The 13,797-nt window shown below is 39.3% G+C and overlaps 4 protein-coding genes and 1 long non-coding RNA gene across 7 annotated transcripts; all 5 read left to right on the top strand.

The window, feature by feature from the left end:
- Positions 1-16: 16 nt before the first annotated feature.
- On the top strand, positions 17-1,094 carry LOC124207881. The gene is made up of 3 exons (XM_046605517.1): positions 17-490; positions 593-680; positions 750-1,094. The coding sequence occupies exons 1-3, from the start codon at positions 416-418 to the stop codon at positions 1,022-1,024; spliced, it is 438 nt and encodes a 145-aa protein (XP_046461473.1). The 5' UTR covers positions 17-415; the 3' UTR covers positions 1,025-1,094.
- Positions 1,095-1,671: 577 nt separating this feature from the next.
- On the top strand, positions 1,672-2,627 carry LOC124207879. The gene is made up of 4 exons (XM_046605515.1): positions 1,672-1,824; positions 1,916-1,988; positions 2,050-2,298; positions 2,382-2,627. The coding sequence occupies exons 1-4, from the start codon at positions 1,744-1,746 to the stop codon at positions 2,474-2,476; spliced, it is 498 nt and encodes a 165-aa protein (XP_046461471.1). The 5' UTR covers positions 1,672-1,743; the 3' UTR covers positions 2,477-2,627.
- A 296-nt stretch (positions 2,628-2,923) lies between these two features.
- On the top strand, positions 2,924-5,652 carry LOC124207876 (acyl-CoA dehydrogenase family member 11-like). 2 transcript variants are annotated; one of them, XM_046605511.1, is made up of 10 exons: positions 2,924-3,185; positions 3,250-3,314; positions 3,382-3,458; positions 3,557-3,753; positions 3,834-3,933; positions 4,013-4,179; positions 4,250-4,482; positions 4,555-4,859; positions 4,932-4,960; positions 5,029-5,652. In XM_046605511.1, exons 1-10 carry the CDS (start codon positions 2,970-2,972, stop codon positions 5,503-5,505), a joined length of 1,866 nt encoding a protein of 621 aa, XP_046461467.1. In that variant the 5' UTR covers positions 2,924-2,969; the 3' UTR covers positions 5,506-5,652. The 2 variants fall into 2 exon arrangements, with proteins under 2 accessions (XP_046461467.1, XP_046461468.1); XM_046605512.1 differs by lacking the exon at positions 2,924-3,185 and having other exon boundaries at positions 3,382-3,454.
- Positions 5,653-5,706: 54 nt separating this feature from the next.
- LOC124207880 lies at positions 5,707-7,658 on the top strand. The gene is made up of 4 exons (XM_046605516.1): positions 5,707-6,851; positions 6,934-7,000; positions 7,081-7,314; positions 7,418-7,658. Exons 1-4 carry the CDS (start codon positions 6,768-6,770, stop codon positions 7,519-7,521), a joined length of 489 nt encoding a protein of 162 aa, XP_046461472.1. The 5' UTR covers positions 5,707-6,767; the 3' UTR covers positions 7,522-7,658.
- Positions 7,659-8,535: 877 nt separating this feature from the next.
- Positions 8,536-10,139, top strand: LOC124207875. 2 transcript variants are annotated; one of them, XR_006880170.1, is made up of 4 exons: positions 8,536-8,698; positions 9,032-9,113; positions 9,321-9,599; positions 9,661-10,139. It is a non-coding gene; the product is annotated as an uncharacterized LOC124207875 (long non-coding RNA). The 2 variants fall into 2 exon arrangements; XR_006880169.1 differs by having other exon boundaries at positions 8,561-8,649.
- Positions 10,140-13,797: the final 3,658 nt, after the last annotated feature.

Raw genomic sequence — 13,797 nt, 5'->3', positions numbered from 1 at the left:
TACATTTGTCAGCACCGCTTATTTCATTATACTGCGTGAAGGGCTGTAGATTTCCGTGTTCAACACATCCGTTGGTTTAACAAACGCGGTTTGACTGTCCGTCGTCGTGCAGCATTTCATTATGTACTGTGTATTAGGTAGCTACATTGTGGACAAAATGCTGGGTGTTGATTATTTTATCAGCTTTTATTTTGTTTCATTTTGTTTCACAGCCGTGAGGAGCAACGCACAAGTCTTATGAAGATAAGGAACTCCCTAAGAAAGTTGGGCAATAGTAATCCGTGACTTATAAACGTGTTGTCAGAACGAATTTCACTTGTGAGACGGTGCTGATCAGCTGTGTTTCACTTCACCTGGAGTAACCCTCACGTTTTTTTTTTATTTTATATTTCGTGTTTCTCATTAAACATCAACGATGAACAACTTGTGGAACAAGTTCTGCTGTTGTTCGCTACAAACCGGTGCCAAGCTGGTTGGCACCTTCTCTTTGGTAATAGCATAACAGCATGTACAGTTCAACACTTTCCCATTTAAAAAAACAAAGCCAAATTTAATGAATTCTCCATTGCGTTTGATATTGTGCCCTTTTTAGTTCAGTGGTATTGCAGGATTTATTAAGGCGGTAATGACACTTTCAAGTGGAAAATCCAATGACGACAATATGGACGATAGTAGTACAGGTCAATCAAAAATTTGGTTTTGTCATGGCTAAAACATAACATTTAACACCTGTCTGACATTTATTTTAGAAGATACAACAGATACCGGCACGCCGTTATATTCAATCCTGTTAATAATCAGCTCTCTTATAACGATATTTGTTTCCATTTTGGTTGTGATCGCCGCCTGGAAGAATCGCAAACACAGGTTCCTTTTGCCTTGGCTGATTTTGAATCCCTTGTCGGCGCTTACAGGAATCGGCTTTACGTTCTACTCCGCCATCTTACATTGGATTGAACAAGAGATAGCCATGGGGATAGGTTACGCTGCTGCGAGTGTTATTATAGCAGGTAGCCTACTATAAACATAATTTGTTAAATTTGACTTGCAATTTCCTGACGCCAAATTGCATCCGTTTTTAATTTTTCGTTGCTCTTCTACAGCTATTGGCATCTTCTTCTGGTTGGTGATCTTGAGCTACTTTTTCGAGCTGAGGGAAGTGAACAAGAAAGATGCAAAAAATCTTCCCTAAGGATTATGTAACGTTGCGTGAAGTTGTGTTTGATATTAAGGACTGCGTTCGTTTCTTTCGTTAAGCGTTCGTTTTTTCTCACTTGAAATTTACTATTTGGACTATTTTAATTCTGATATTCCATTTGACTGTTGTTATATTGATGCTATTCCTTTTATCTATCGAAGGACGGCTATGATGTAAAGTTCTATGCAAATCGTAAAATATAACATCCCTTAACCAGTTTTACTTTGTTGCTATATATTTCCCAGATTATATTAGGTAAGAGTGTAGGTATAGAATACGTCACCCCGTCCCTTATTCTCCAACGTTTTGGTCAATTTTACGAAACAAAAATGACAATAAAACAGGTGAGGGCAGGGCTTCAATTTTTGGTTTCAGTATGGCAGAAAAGGTCGGGTTCAGTCGGGTTGTTTTCCCGCATTATCATTGAATCGGGTTCCTTTGTTTCTGTAGTCGTTAAAATGGGTGGAATTAAAATTTGCAGTTCATTCTTAACTTGCTTGCAGGACGGAGAACGCACATAATCACGCTTATTCCCAAACAGCAACATGATTTGTAATAAACTGAGAAAATGCTGCTGTTGTTTGTCACTCCAAACTGGAACGAAAATTGTAGGACTCCTTTCCATGGTAACTTACTAAAAACACTTAACTAATATCTTACACTGAATAATTTTGGTAAATTTATATTGTATTATTTTTTAATGTTGTATTAAAACAGTTGGGTGGAATTGGTGGCCTTGCTCTCAGTCTGGCTCAAGTGATTTCTATTGTTAACTCCGAATATGTTATTGGTATAGTATAGTTGAACCGGTTGAACCAAAAATTCTATTAACTCTGATTTTTGTATTACAGGAAGTGAGATTCTCCTGTCTTCCCTCGATCGCTTGATCGGTTCGCTTGTTGTTATCGCCTTCACCGCTGCTGTACTAGTCGCCGCATGTAAAAATGGCAAGCCGATGCTCCTAGTTCCCTGGCTAGTATTAAAGTCCATCTCGTTGTTCGTGACCATTTTCTACTCGTTTTACGTCGGTGTCAGCTCTGCGGTGACAGGCGATGATCAAGACATGTCTTACGTTTTTGGCCTCGTTATTATCGGAATTGGTACGTATGTTTTCAGTTGGCCACGATTCGTGTGTAAAAATTTCCAACTTGTGTTAATTATTCATCATCTTTGTTATTGGCAGTCCTTTATTCGTACTTATGGTTGGTGGTCTACAGCTACTACCACGAACTAGTGACGGGAATGAAGAAGGAAGCGCTAGTCAACGAAAAATGTTGATTGAAAAAAAAAGATTGTAAAAGAATAAGATTAGTTTTCTATTCCTATATTTTATTAATTCTTTCTAGCTGTTTTTCTTGCATTTCTTTTTGCATTTGGTTTTCTGCCCGCACACGTTCTCGTTAAGTCTGAATATATTTATTAGAACAAACTAGTCTTTCGTCTAGATTGCTTCATTTCAGTTGGCCTGCTCTGTTGGTAGTCACGTTTCCAGATAGTAGTGAATTACAATTACATATGTATGTAATAATTCGGAACCAGTTTTTATTGCCAGGTTCTCATCACAGTACCACATTTCCCCTAGTTTGATAATTAATTCTACTTCTTGACAATATCTGAAATCTAAATAAAGTTTTTACAAATATGGTTGCAAACCTAGAAGCGAGAGTAATAAGAAAAGATCAAATTAAACTTTAGCGGCAAATTGAAACGTTGTCGTCTTGTCGAGTTCGTCTGCTATCATAACTTCAATTTTGTCGTCAGAACCCATAACATGCTTTCACTTGTGCCTAACAAAATTGCGTCGTTAGTTTCGTACAAATTGCACACTCGATGCATATCTTTTACCTCTTTTAATAATTATAATACGCACATTCCGTTTTCGAAGGCTAAAGAGGGGAATTTCATACAAGATGCTCCACATTTGGAGAACTCTTTCGAGGGTGACACACTCCTACAAAGGAATCTACAACGTATTTTGCCAGCTGAAGTAAGTTATCACAGTCTTTTGGATGTTTGTCTTGATATTAAAGATCTATACTGTCTGGATTTAGGCTTACAGCAATGTCAAGGATGAGCTCTCAACGTTTGGAGCTCGAGTAGCTACAGACATCTACAAGTATATACCAGAAATTTGTTCGCATAGAGATCACTTTAAATTGATCTACATCTGTGTGTGTATATAGGCTGGGCAGAGAGTGTGAACTAAGCCCACCTTATTTGAAGCTTCAAGATGCTTGGGCCAATCCTCAAAACAAAGTTGGTAAATGCAACCAAATTGTCTGATGTCTGCCATATTATTCCTGCATTTCTGAAATATTTTCTCTACTCATTTGTTAAACTTATTAATAATCCACACAGTGACTTGTGAATCGTGGAAAGAACTGAAGAGGATATCTGCTAGAGAGGGACTGATTGCTCTAGCTTATGAGAGGGACCCAAAACACCAAGGATTTAGTCGCCTCATCCAGATGTCCAAAAACTACCTATTTGCCCCTTCATCTGGATTGTATAGCTGTCCATTAGCTATGACAGATGGAGCTGCAAAAACATTGGAGGTAGTTTACTAGCTATATGTATACATGTATTTTTAATCAATGGTTGCACATCCGTCTAAATTGAAACTTTGAAAAACAAGGTTAGTGGGTTAAAAGATCATGGTGAATCCTTTAAAAATTTGACATCGCGAGACCCAGAGAAGTTTTGGACATCTGGTCAATGGATGACAGAGAAAAGAGGTATGTCATCAATATTTTGCTTGAGTCTCATTTCGTAAGATGCATAGAACTTAAAAGGCCAATGCTGTAAAATTAATAGGTGGATCTGACGTTGCGGGAGGCACTGAAACTCTTGCCATTCAGGATCCAAACAAGGAAAATATGTACAAGCTTTATGGCTACAAGTTCTTTAGTTCTGCAACGGATGCCGATATCGCCCTGACTTTAGCTCGAGTGGTAGATCCTGCTACTGGCAAAATTACTTCGGTATTTTCAAACTTGTTCTTTTGTAATGTGTAAAAGCCAGTCTAAAAATGTTACTGTTATTTGTCATTAGGGTACCAAAGGATTGTCGTTGTTTCTTGTCTACGTGGACCAGCCAAGCAATTTGCATCTTATGCGCTTGAAACAGAAATTGGGAACGAAACAATTACCCACCGGTGAGCTTTTGCTGGATGGTATGACTGCGGAGTTGATAAGTCCACCAGGTCGAGGCGTTGCGTCCATTTCTCAAATGCTCAACATCACTCGACTGCACAACGCTTCTGCTTCCGTTTCCGCAATGCGCAGGTCAGTAATGAAGGAAAATTCTCAATAGGCAAAATTGACGTTTACATCTATTTTTAATGTTAATTTCTTTAGGATTATCAGTTTAGCTCGAGATTACAGCAATAGGCGAGTGGCCTTTGGGAAACTTATTCGCAATCACCCACTGCACGTTCGCACCCTTGCCGACATGGAACTGGAATGCCGAGCTGGATTTTCCTTGTTCATGGAAGCCGGTCGTTTACTCAGTTTGGAAGAAAATGGAACGCCCACCATCGAACAGCAACAATTACTCCGCCTGCTCCTCCCATTGTTGAAACTGTACACGGGAAAGCAGTGCATGAAAGTCGTGTCGGAAGGGCTAGAATCCTTTGGAGGACAAGGATACATGGAAGATACAGGTGAGATTCAATAGTCGATACTTATCTCTTCACACGACATCTGAACTGATATTGTTGTTCCCCATTCTTAAGGTATCCCCGTGATTTTACGTGATGCCCAGGTAACGCTTTATACCTTTAATTATGTTTGCGTGTTCCTTTTTTTGTAATCAAAAGATTTTGACGTTAGGTAACACCAATCTGGGAAGGAACTACAAACATTTTGAGTTTGGACGTACTCAGAGCATTGGCCAAAAGTGAAGGCCAAGTGTTGGTTGCATTTCACCAGAGGATTCAAGGTGTTCTCGACTCGACAACCAACCCGTCCCTAGCCGAGTGTTGCACTCAATTGGAGAAATACCGTTCCCAATTGATTTCGTTCGCCCAGAAGAATCCCGATCAGTTGGAATACGTCGCCCGCGATTTCGCTTTCGGCCTGGCTCGCACTCTAGCCGGTGCCTTGCTCCTGGAACACGCTTCATGGGGTAGAGCAGTAGACAGCGATCGTGCTGCAGCCGAACGTTGGCTAGGACAACGAGATCTCCTTGCCCAATCTCTGGTTTCAGGACAGACTGCAAGCCATTCATCGCTATCCGTCCAGCAACTCGACGAAGCTTTGGTCTTTGATGGATACGATCAAAAGAACCTACTCTCGCCCCTCTTTTGAACTTTTCCCCATTTCAGTCTTTCCCTTCTCATTAAAACGAAACTCAGGATAGAATATGGTCTGAAACTTATAATGCAATGGTTTGATAAAATTTTTTAATAATTTCTATTTTAGTATTGGATTGGATTATACATTTTTCATTACCTATTTTCTTTTTGATTTTGTATGTTTTCCAGTTTTTTTTTTATAGGAATAAGAATTTGTTGTGACAGAAAAGGGCAGCATTCGGCACTACAACTTATACAGGTATTTTCAATTGCACGTCAGTTGTTGGCATTCTGCCCAAATCTCTTGTCGGTAAATAGTAACCGGAGGGGAAATTCTTGCGTGCCTTTTGTGGAACTACTACTACAACACCTATAGGTTTTTCCCTTCCTTTTCAAACAATTGTTCCTAATTTCGACTCATTGATATTTTCCTGTTTGGTTAACATTTTTCATTTAACATTTTTCTTAAAAGGCATTCAACTATTTTGTGTCCGCTTTCTTCGTATGCTCTCTTTTCGCGAGTCTTTTTTTGAAATAGGGCACAGCATTTGAGTCCCGGATGGCAATCGGATACTCTATCCTTGCCTTCGGCCATGGCATATAAAGCCTCAATTCCCGCTTTCTCGGGTTTTTCCCTTTCTTTTCGGAACCGCAAGTATGAGGTTGCGTCACGAAAAGATTGCCAAAGCCAAACAAACTTCCCGTACTGACACTATTGCCAAATAATCTTTCCTCCAAAATATTCGCGAATATTTTAGAGAACTGATTACATACAAGAGTCTTATTTTCAAATTATTGTCAATATCTATTCTCTACAGTTTGGTGGATTTTATCAAACTATTCACACTGCTGTTAAGATGAGTCGACTAATACCTGTGCCGATGATGACAACATGAAAGATTTTTAAACTATAATCGAATGAGGTGTATGTCTTAAATGATCCTGTTTAGCAAGGAATGCGTATATTTGAATTGATCACAAGAAATATCGCCGATAAAAATAAATGGCCTGCCTTCAACCTCCCCTTGTAAGTATATTGAAAACAGGTTCACAAGGTTTTTCCCCTTTTCCCATAGAGCCAGAGCTGGATGTGTACTACCTGATAAATAAGAAAAAAGGTTCGCACTGCCAGTCTCACAGAAGATTCTTGAACTTCGTGGACAACACTCAATAACCGTGCTGCTCTGCACAATAGCCGGTTCTCCCAAGTTATCCGCAGTTTATTTTGTAAAACTTCCAGTATTTAGATTGAAGTTTGAAAACAACGGCACAAAAATGGAGACAAGTGTTGTGGAGCAATCCAGCTTAGACCCAAACCCGCTACAAACTGCTGCCAAACGAATCGTGGTTTATTCTATGGTAGTATAACAATCTTGTCGTTATTATTTTTCAGGATTTTTCCTAAACTAAAGACATTCTATCTACTGTCTATTATAAATAGATTGGTGGACTTTTAGGAATTATTTTTAATTTTATTTGGATGTTGACGACTGCTCCATCAACAATTGGTACTGACTTACTTGTGAAGAGATTGTCTCAAATTTTGTTATGGTTTTCATAATAAATTGTTTTTATAATTGAATTCCAGAACAGAGTATTTCGATCGTTGGGATAGTTACAGCGTTTGTCTTCATCGGTGTCACCATCCTTCTTTATATCGCTGCCTGTCAGGATAACAATCCGATTCTGCTTTTACCATGGCTCATATACCAGGCCCTTTTGTTACCTTTATTAACAGCCTGCTGGTTAATTCTGATTGAGATGGCAATTGACCGCCATGATGTTAGAATATTTGACCTTATAATTATTCTTTTAAGAATACGTACGTAATAAGCTTAACTCTTAGAATTTGATTTATTATGAAGTGCAAATAACTAATATCATCCTTTTCTCTTCTCATTTCCAATTACGAATACTCGGCACAGTGGTCAACGCCTACTGCACATGGATCATTTTAATCTACTATCGTGCATTGAAAGAAAAGAGGAATTCCAAGAACAACGCACAGCTGGAGAGCCCCGACCCGTGAAATGATAATCTTGTGGTAGATATTTGAATTACCTTATAAAACAAAAGACGCGCTCAAACATTTATTTATTCGCCAAACACATGGAGAAATGGTTATGTTTTAATAAAATAAATAAACATTTACATTACTTCTTTTTATTGGACTATATTCATAGTACTGTTTAAAGAATTATTGTACTGGATTGAAATGCGAATGGGGTCACAGACTGGAATTTATAGCGTGACTCCACAAGCGACAATATTATAATTTTTTATGTTGATAGTCTCAAACCAGCCAAATAATTTCTTGTTCCTTTTAGGTTAAAAAACAAGTGGAAGAGCGTATGATTTTTCGCAATACCGGAGTGTAAAAATATCCAAGGTCATCTTAGCCTAAAACCCATTACCTTCTGCTTGTGTCACAAAAAATAACTAGCATGTATCATGTGGGGTTTTCCCTCTTTATTTTGAGTCCTGAGACCCTTGGAGGTGAACACGTTTCACCGTAATTGGTTCCTTCCCAAACATATGGAACGCCTTTCGTGTATTTTATTTCCTCTACGTAGGCTTAAAAAAATTCGAATTTCTACCGTAAGATGTCGTTTCAGCACACGTGTTTCGAAGCCTAAAAATCATGTCCTCGCTTGTGCGATGATTCGTTTGGTGGAAACTCAAGAGGTGGCGCTGAAATTTGCATACAACAAGATCGTCACTAAAGTACAATGCGGTTAGAGACAGAAAGATAAAAATAACGGAATACCAACTTCAGAATCTCCTTTAATCGCACGGCATAGTGCGGAAATATTGCGCGAGTAAAAAAAAAACCATTTCTATCCATGCCCATGGTTTTACTCGCTAGCTGGATTTTATCGTGGAAGTTTTGATGGATTTTATCTTGAAAGTTTTGAATGAGTTTTGGTATGGTGATAATTAATAATAAACAAAATAATTAATAAAAAAATAAGAAATAATAAAAAAACAAATGCTAATTAATCCCAGGAATCAACTTTTAGCTCGTTGGCAATGCTGCACTCCCAACATGGCTGCTATCAGTCACGCGTGAGAGATGGCTGTGTTGTGTGTTTGGTGAAATTCACTGTAATAACTAATAAGTCCTTGTAAAAAATCTTTATTACGTTGATGTTGGTTTGTAAGAAATCTACATTTATAAAATTACTTATAGTTTAGAAAGCTGTTGTGTAAGATAAACTTTCCTGTTCTTTTTTAATTTTTTTAAGGGAGTGTGATTTTGGCATGCTTGCTATTTTGTTTTGGGTAGGACCTTAAAAGCTTAAACTTAAATAAGTCGTTTCTCGTTTGAAAGTCATAATGGAAATAGTATTGTGGAAATTGCAGGTCATAATATTTGAACATCATGGAACATACATTCCATTAGAACTCAAATGTCCTTGAATTTGTATTTGTTCCGATTTAATGTTAGCTTTGCAAAGAGTCCTTAATCAATACTTAGCTTTGTTTCTTGGGAAAAAAGGTTTGAATGCTAAATTCCCATTTTTATTTGTTTAATTCAGGTGTTTTAATTCAGATTTCCATGGCATGAAAACTACAACCAAATATGGCCGTTTTTGATTGGTGAACTATCTTTGGAAAAAGGTAAGGCAACTTTGAAATTAACATGAAAATACTATTTTAGGCTTTCTGTATTAGCTGTATCAGACTTTATCAGTTAAGAATAATATCGGTGTAGCGTATGGGAAAATTCTTGAAAAAAGTCCATATTTTAGTAGTCCATTTTGGACTGTCCAAGTCCATAGTTTAGGGACACCCTGTTTCCTTCATTAATGTTCTTTTGCTTTGTAGGAGTTCATGGTCAGTTGGAGCTGTTTACGTTGTTGCTGTTTGGTGTCCAGTGGTTTTGCAGTCCCTTTCCAGTTGAGAGATGCTCTGAAATGGAGTTTGTGCAGACTTGCAGTTTAACATCACACTTAAATGTGTCATTTGTCTATGTTGGTGTCCATGCAGTATATGCTTGTTGAACGGTTGGGTAAAATAGTTCATGCTGCCTGATGGCTGTCGGTCTTATTTTATCGATTGCATTTTTTCGATATGTCGTCCCTTGCTACCTGTATCGCCGTTTAGGTAATGCTTGATGTTTCGTTCAGTTATTGACTTTAAATTAAAGTCTCTATTCTTTTTTCAGTTGAATCGTTTGCTGCCGTTCCATAGACTTGATCCATTGGTAACACTGACTCTGAGGAGAAGTTGCTGAAATTCAAGACTCGTCAATAAATTATGTAGAAGCTGTAGATAAATTTCAAGTGCATATCTGGGCTCCCTTCTTCAGTGGCCCCTTTTCCCTATCTAACCACTAACCAACGCCCGCCGGTGGTCACTCACTCGCTGCGACAACCAGGAGGAAGGGAGATGTTTGGTCGAACGGGGACTTGCAAGGCGCATGATTCGATGAAATCTGTTGGAGGGTCATGAGTCTAAGCCGGAAGCCTAGTATGATGCATTGCTCTCATAATAACTGCTCCTCAGCTCTCTTCGCTCTTTTTCCGGTTTCTCTTAACCACGGCCGGGTAATCTCCCTGGTAGAGTCAGTCGGGCAGTGTCTCCCCCTGCTTGACTGGCTGCAGTTTGTACCGGACGGTTTGTTTAATAAATAAAACAAGTAAAAAAAAACCCATAAAACTTTCATTTTATAAATTGTTATTCATTAATTAAATATGAAAGGTAACAACTTGATTAACATGCATATTTATATAACATTGCTTATTAAACAGACCGTGCGGTACAAACTCTTAGTTAGTACTATTGCTCAAAAACTGATTCTCTTGAATCAGCAGACTCGAGAGTTTATAGCGCCGTCAAGGTAGATATTTCTGAATGCTACCCGTCTTGTCAACTGCTAATGATTCGTGTTCTTGGTTTGACAGAAGCTGTGTTGTGTGTGTTGATCGTCTCCACCATGCACGCGATAATCAAGACCAGCAACCTCTTGATCAAGAAGAAGAAAAGAACGGAGAAGCAAAGAACGGCGATGTTAATAGCGGGGTGGGTACCGCTAAATTCATACTTAGTTGAATGTCGAATGGCTAATATCATTGTTGGTTATGGTAGAACAGTTTTCCACACTGGTACGCTGTATGACGTCGAGCATTGCCAAAATGGAAGTGCTCTTTGAAGAACTGAGCGTCTAAATCTTCTTCAGTCAGATGAAGCTAACGGATTCGGAAATTTTAAAAGAAGCAGAGGACATCACAGCTGAAAAAAAAAACGTGAGTCAAACTCCTGTGGTTAAGTTCTGCAGCTACTCTCAAAATATTTTGTCTTGTTTGCTCGTGTTGATTGTAGACTGCTTTTAAATTATCTATCAGGGAAGCCCTAATAAAAGGTCCAAGAGAAATTTATTCGGGTCAACTGATACCATACCAAGTACTAAATCGTTAATGGTTTTCAGGTAAAAAATAACCATGAGAATATGGGGTCGCAGAAATAGATGTCAACTGGTGGAAAATAAGAAGGTGATATGGTATTTTTCTTTTCTTTTTTAAAAATACTGTCTGGTGATCAGATGGTCAGATTTGGTGAGGAACATCCAATCTGTCCATCGCGGTCGCTAACCAATTGGTAGAAAAACAGCACCAATAATGGTAAGAAGGTGTGCTGTGAAGTGGCGTGATAATTTTAATCATGGACATTCAGGTTTCATTTCGTGATTTGTCAGGTCGAACTCGGATGTGCTTTATTCGAGATTTTAACACAAATTGCATTTTATACATAAAAAAATTTATCATAAAGCTATGTATTACAGCGTTACCCGTACTATGGCTCGTCCCGGTTTGTATTGCTTTGCATTATCTTTAGTTGAACGCTAAATAATTAATTAGAGGCTTTAGCTAAGAGAATTTGGCTAGATCTTTACAAGATTAGTGAATGTGATTTTTTAAAGAAATTGTGCCTGTTGCACATCGATATTATTGGCCTTGATTCTTAAAGGTGGCTTGGCTAAACTTTCGACGGTTAAACTCTATTTAATAAATAGATAATATAACATTTAGCTAATGATCTAGCATTCTTGACTATATATTTTCAGGCAACTTTTGAACTTTTTGTGGGGACTGATTTGCAGAGTGCTCGTGACCAACAGATAAAATGGCCCAATCCATATTGCAAATTTGCAAGCTGTCTTCCAAAACCATCCAAAACCAAGGAATTTATATTTGCAAATTGGTAATTATTTCAACCAATGTTTCTTTTTATTACTGTGGTAATAATTCAAGTGATGAAGTTTAATTAGGTAGAAAACCTTCTGAAAAGTTTGGGAGCCATTGTTAATTTCAATTGGTATAAAGTGAGTTTAAAGCCATAATCATTTGGTATTAATTTTTATATCATTGGTTGTTGTAGACCCATTCCAATCCCCAGCAACGTAAACCTGCAGAAGGAAAGGCACGTAAAACGTTTCATGCAGTGGTGTAGAGGTTGGGTGAGAACGGGATGTGTTACATAACCATTTGGTATTCATTTTGATATTGGTTGTTGTAGACCCATCCCCAGCAACGACAACCTGCAAAAGAAAAGGCACGTAAAACTTGTCAAAAAGAGGAAGGGTGAGAACGGGATGTGTTACATAACCATTTTCATTTTGATATTGGCTGTTGTAGACCCATCCCCAGAAACTTCATCCTGCAAAAGGAAAGGGCAGTCCGCCTTTCCTTCACATTCGAAGGTCACGGAGATCATTACATAAAACGTATCAGTGGTGTAGAGGTTGGGTGAGAACGGTACGTGTTTCATCATTTTTAAGCAGCTGCAATAGCCACAAGGCTTAAGAGGTGAGGGTGATCAAAAAATCGTATAAAACGAGAGAGAAAAGGCGAAGGTAAATCAGTTGAGGGAGCATCTCCGACACGGCAACAACTGCAGAGCTCTGTCTGTCAGTTCGCATCTATGGGTAAATATTCTGTCTTTTACAAAGAGTGTGGTATATCAATCCTTCTTTTGTTTATGTGTGCTTGTTATAATGTAATATTTATATTTAAATTTATAATTGTCTAGTAAACTGTGGCGTCGTGCTGCTGTTGTGTGTTGAATCATTAATGGCTGGGTCGACCACTGGTGTACCGATGTCTTCTTGGTATGGCGGATACCAAACCGCCACGCCACCGCCTTACTACCCAAAAGCAACTTACGCAACGACCAGTTCCTGCACCGAGGTCTTCAAGTACTACACCACTAAAGCACCGGAGTTTTATAGCACAACTTACGCTGCCCCGAGCCACTACACTGACGCCATGAAGTTTTACTCTGCCCCGAGTTACTACACCACCAAGGCGACGTAGCATGACTACGCATGCTGCCCCATCCTACTACACCGAAGCTCCTAAGTATTACTCTGTTCTCATCTACTTATTGCACCGATTTTCCTAAATACTACTCTGTTCCCAGCTGCTACACCGAGACTCCCGCTGATTACTACTCTGCCCCGATCTACACAACCACAACTGAAGCGGCCAAGTATTACGCTGCCCCGACTCACTTCACAGAAGCTGCTCTGTCGTACTACGTTGAACAGAAATACTACACCGATGCTCCACTTCACTACACCGATGCTCCACTTCACTACACCACGGCCTACGCTACACCACGGCCTACGCTACACCGCAGCCTCCAAGTACTACACCGAAGACGCCGCCTACAACAATGTATGCTGCCTAGTTTACTACACCGAGGCTCCCAAGTACTACATCACTAAGGCGTCGGAATTCTACACGTCTATGCATGCTGCCCCTGCCTACTCCACCGAGGCCCCGCATTACTACAACACTGAAGCGCTCAAGTACTACACTACAACCTGCGCTGCCCCGAGCTACTACACCTACGTCCCGGAGTATTACTGTGCGTAAAAGGAGTCGTAAGAAAAAAGAAGTGCCCGAACTGCAGTGCCCTATCTGTCACCAACTGCATTCCTCATCGTGTAACCGATTCGCAATTATGGGTAAATATTCTTTTTCTATTTGTTAATATGCCTGTTAATATTTAATATTAATGTTTCAATTTATTTACTGTTTAGGCAACTATGGCGTCGAGCTCCTGTTGGGTGTTGTATCGTTGATGGCTGGGTTGACTGCTGGTGTAGCGATGTCTCCTTGGTATGGCGGAAACTGAACCGCAACGCCGCCGCCTTCCTACACAACTAACGCAACAACCAGTTCCTGCGTCGATGTCTTCAAGTACTACACCACCAAAGCACCGGAGTTTTATAGCACAACTTACGCTGCCCCGAGCCACTACACTGATGCCCTGAAGTATTACTCTCCCTGAGTTACTA

Source organism: Daphnia pulex, chromosome 11 (assembly GCF_021134715.1).
Source record: "Daphnia pulex isolate KAP4 chromosome 11, ASM2113471v1".
Lineage (NCBI taxonomy): Eukaryota > Metazoa > Arthropoda > Branchiopoda > Diplostraca > Daphniidae > Daphnia > Daphnia pulex.
Note: the sequence above shows the minus strand (reverse complement) of the source record. Positions and strands in the feature narration are given on the sequence as shown.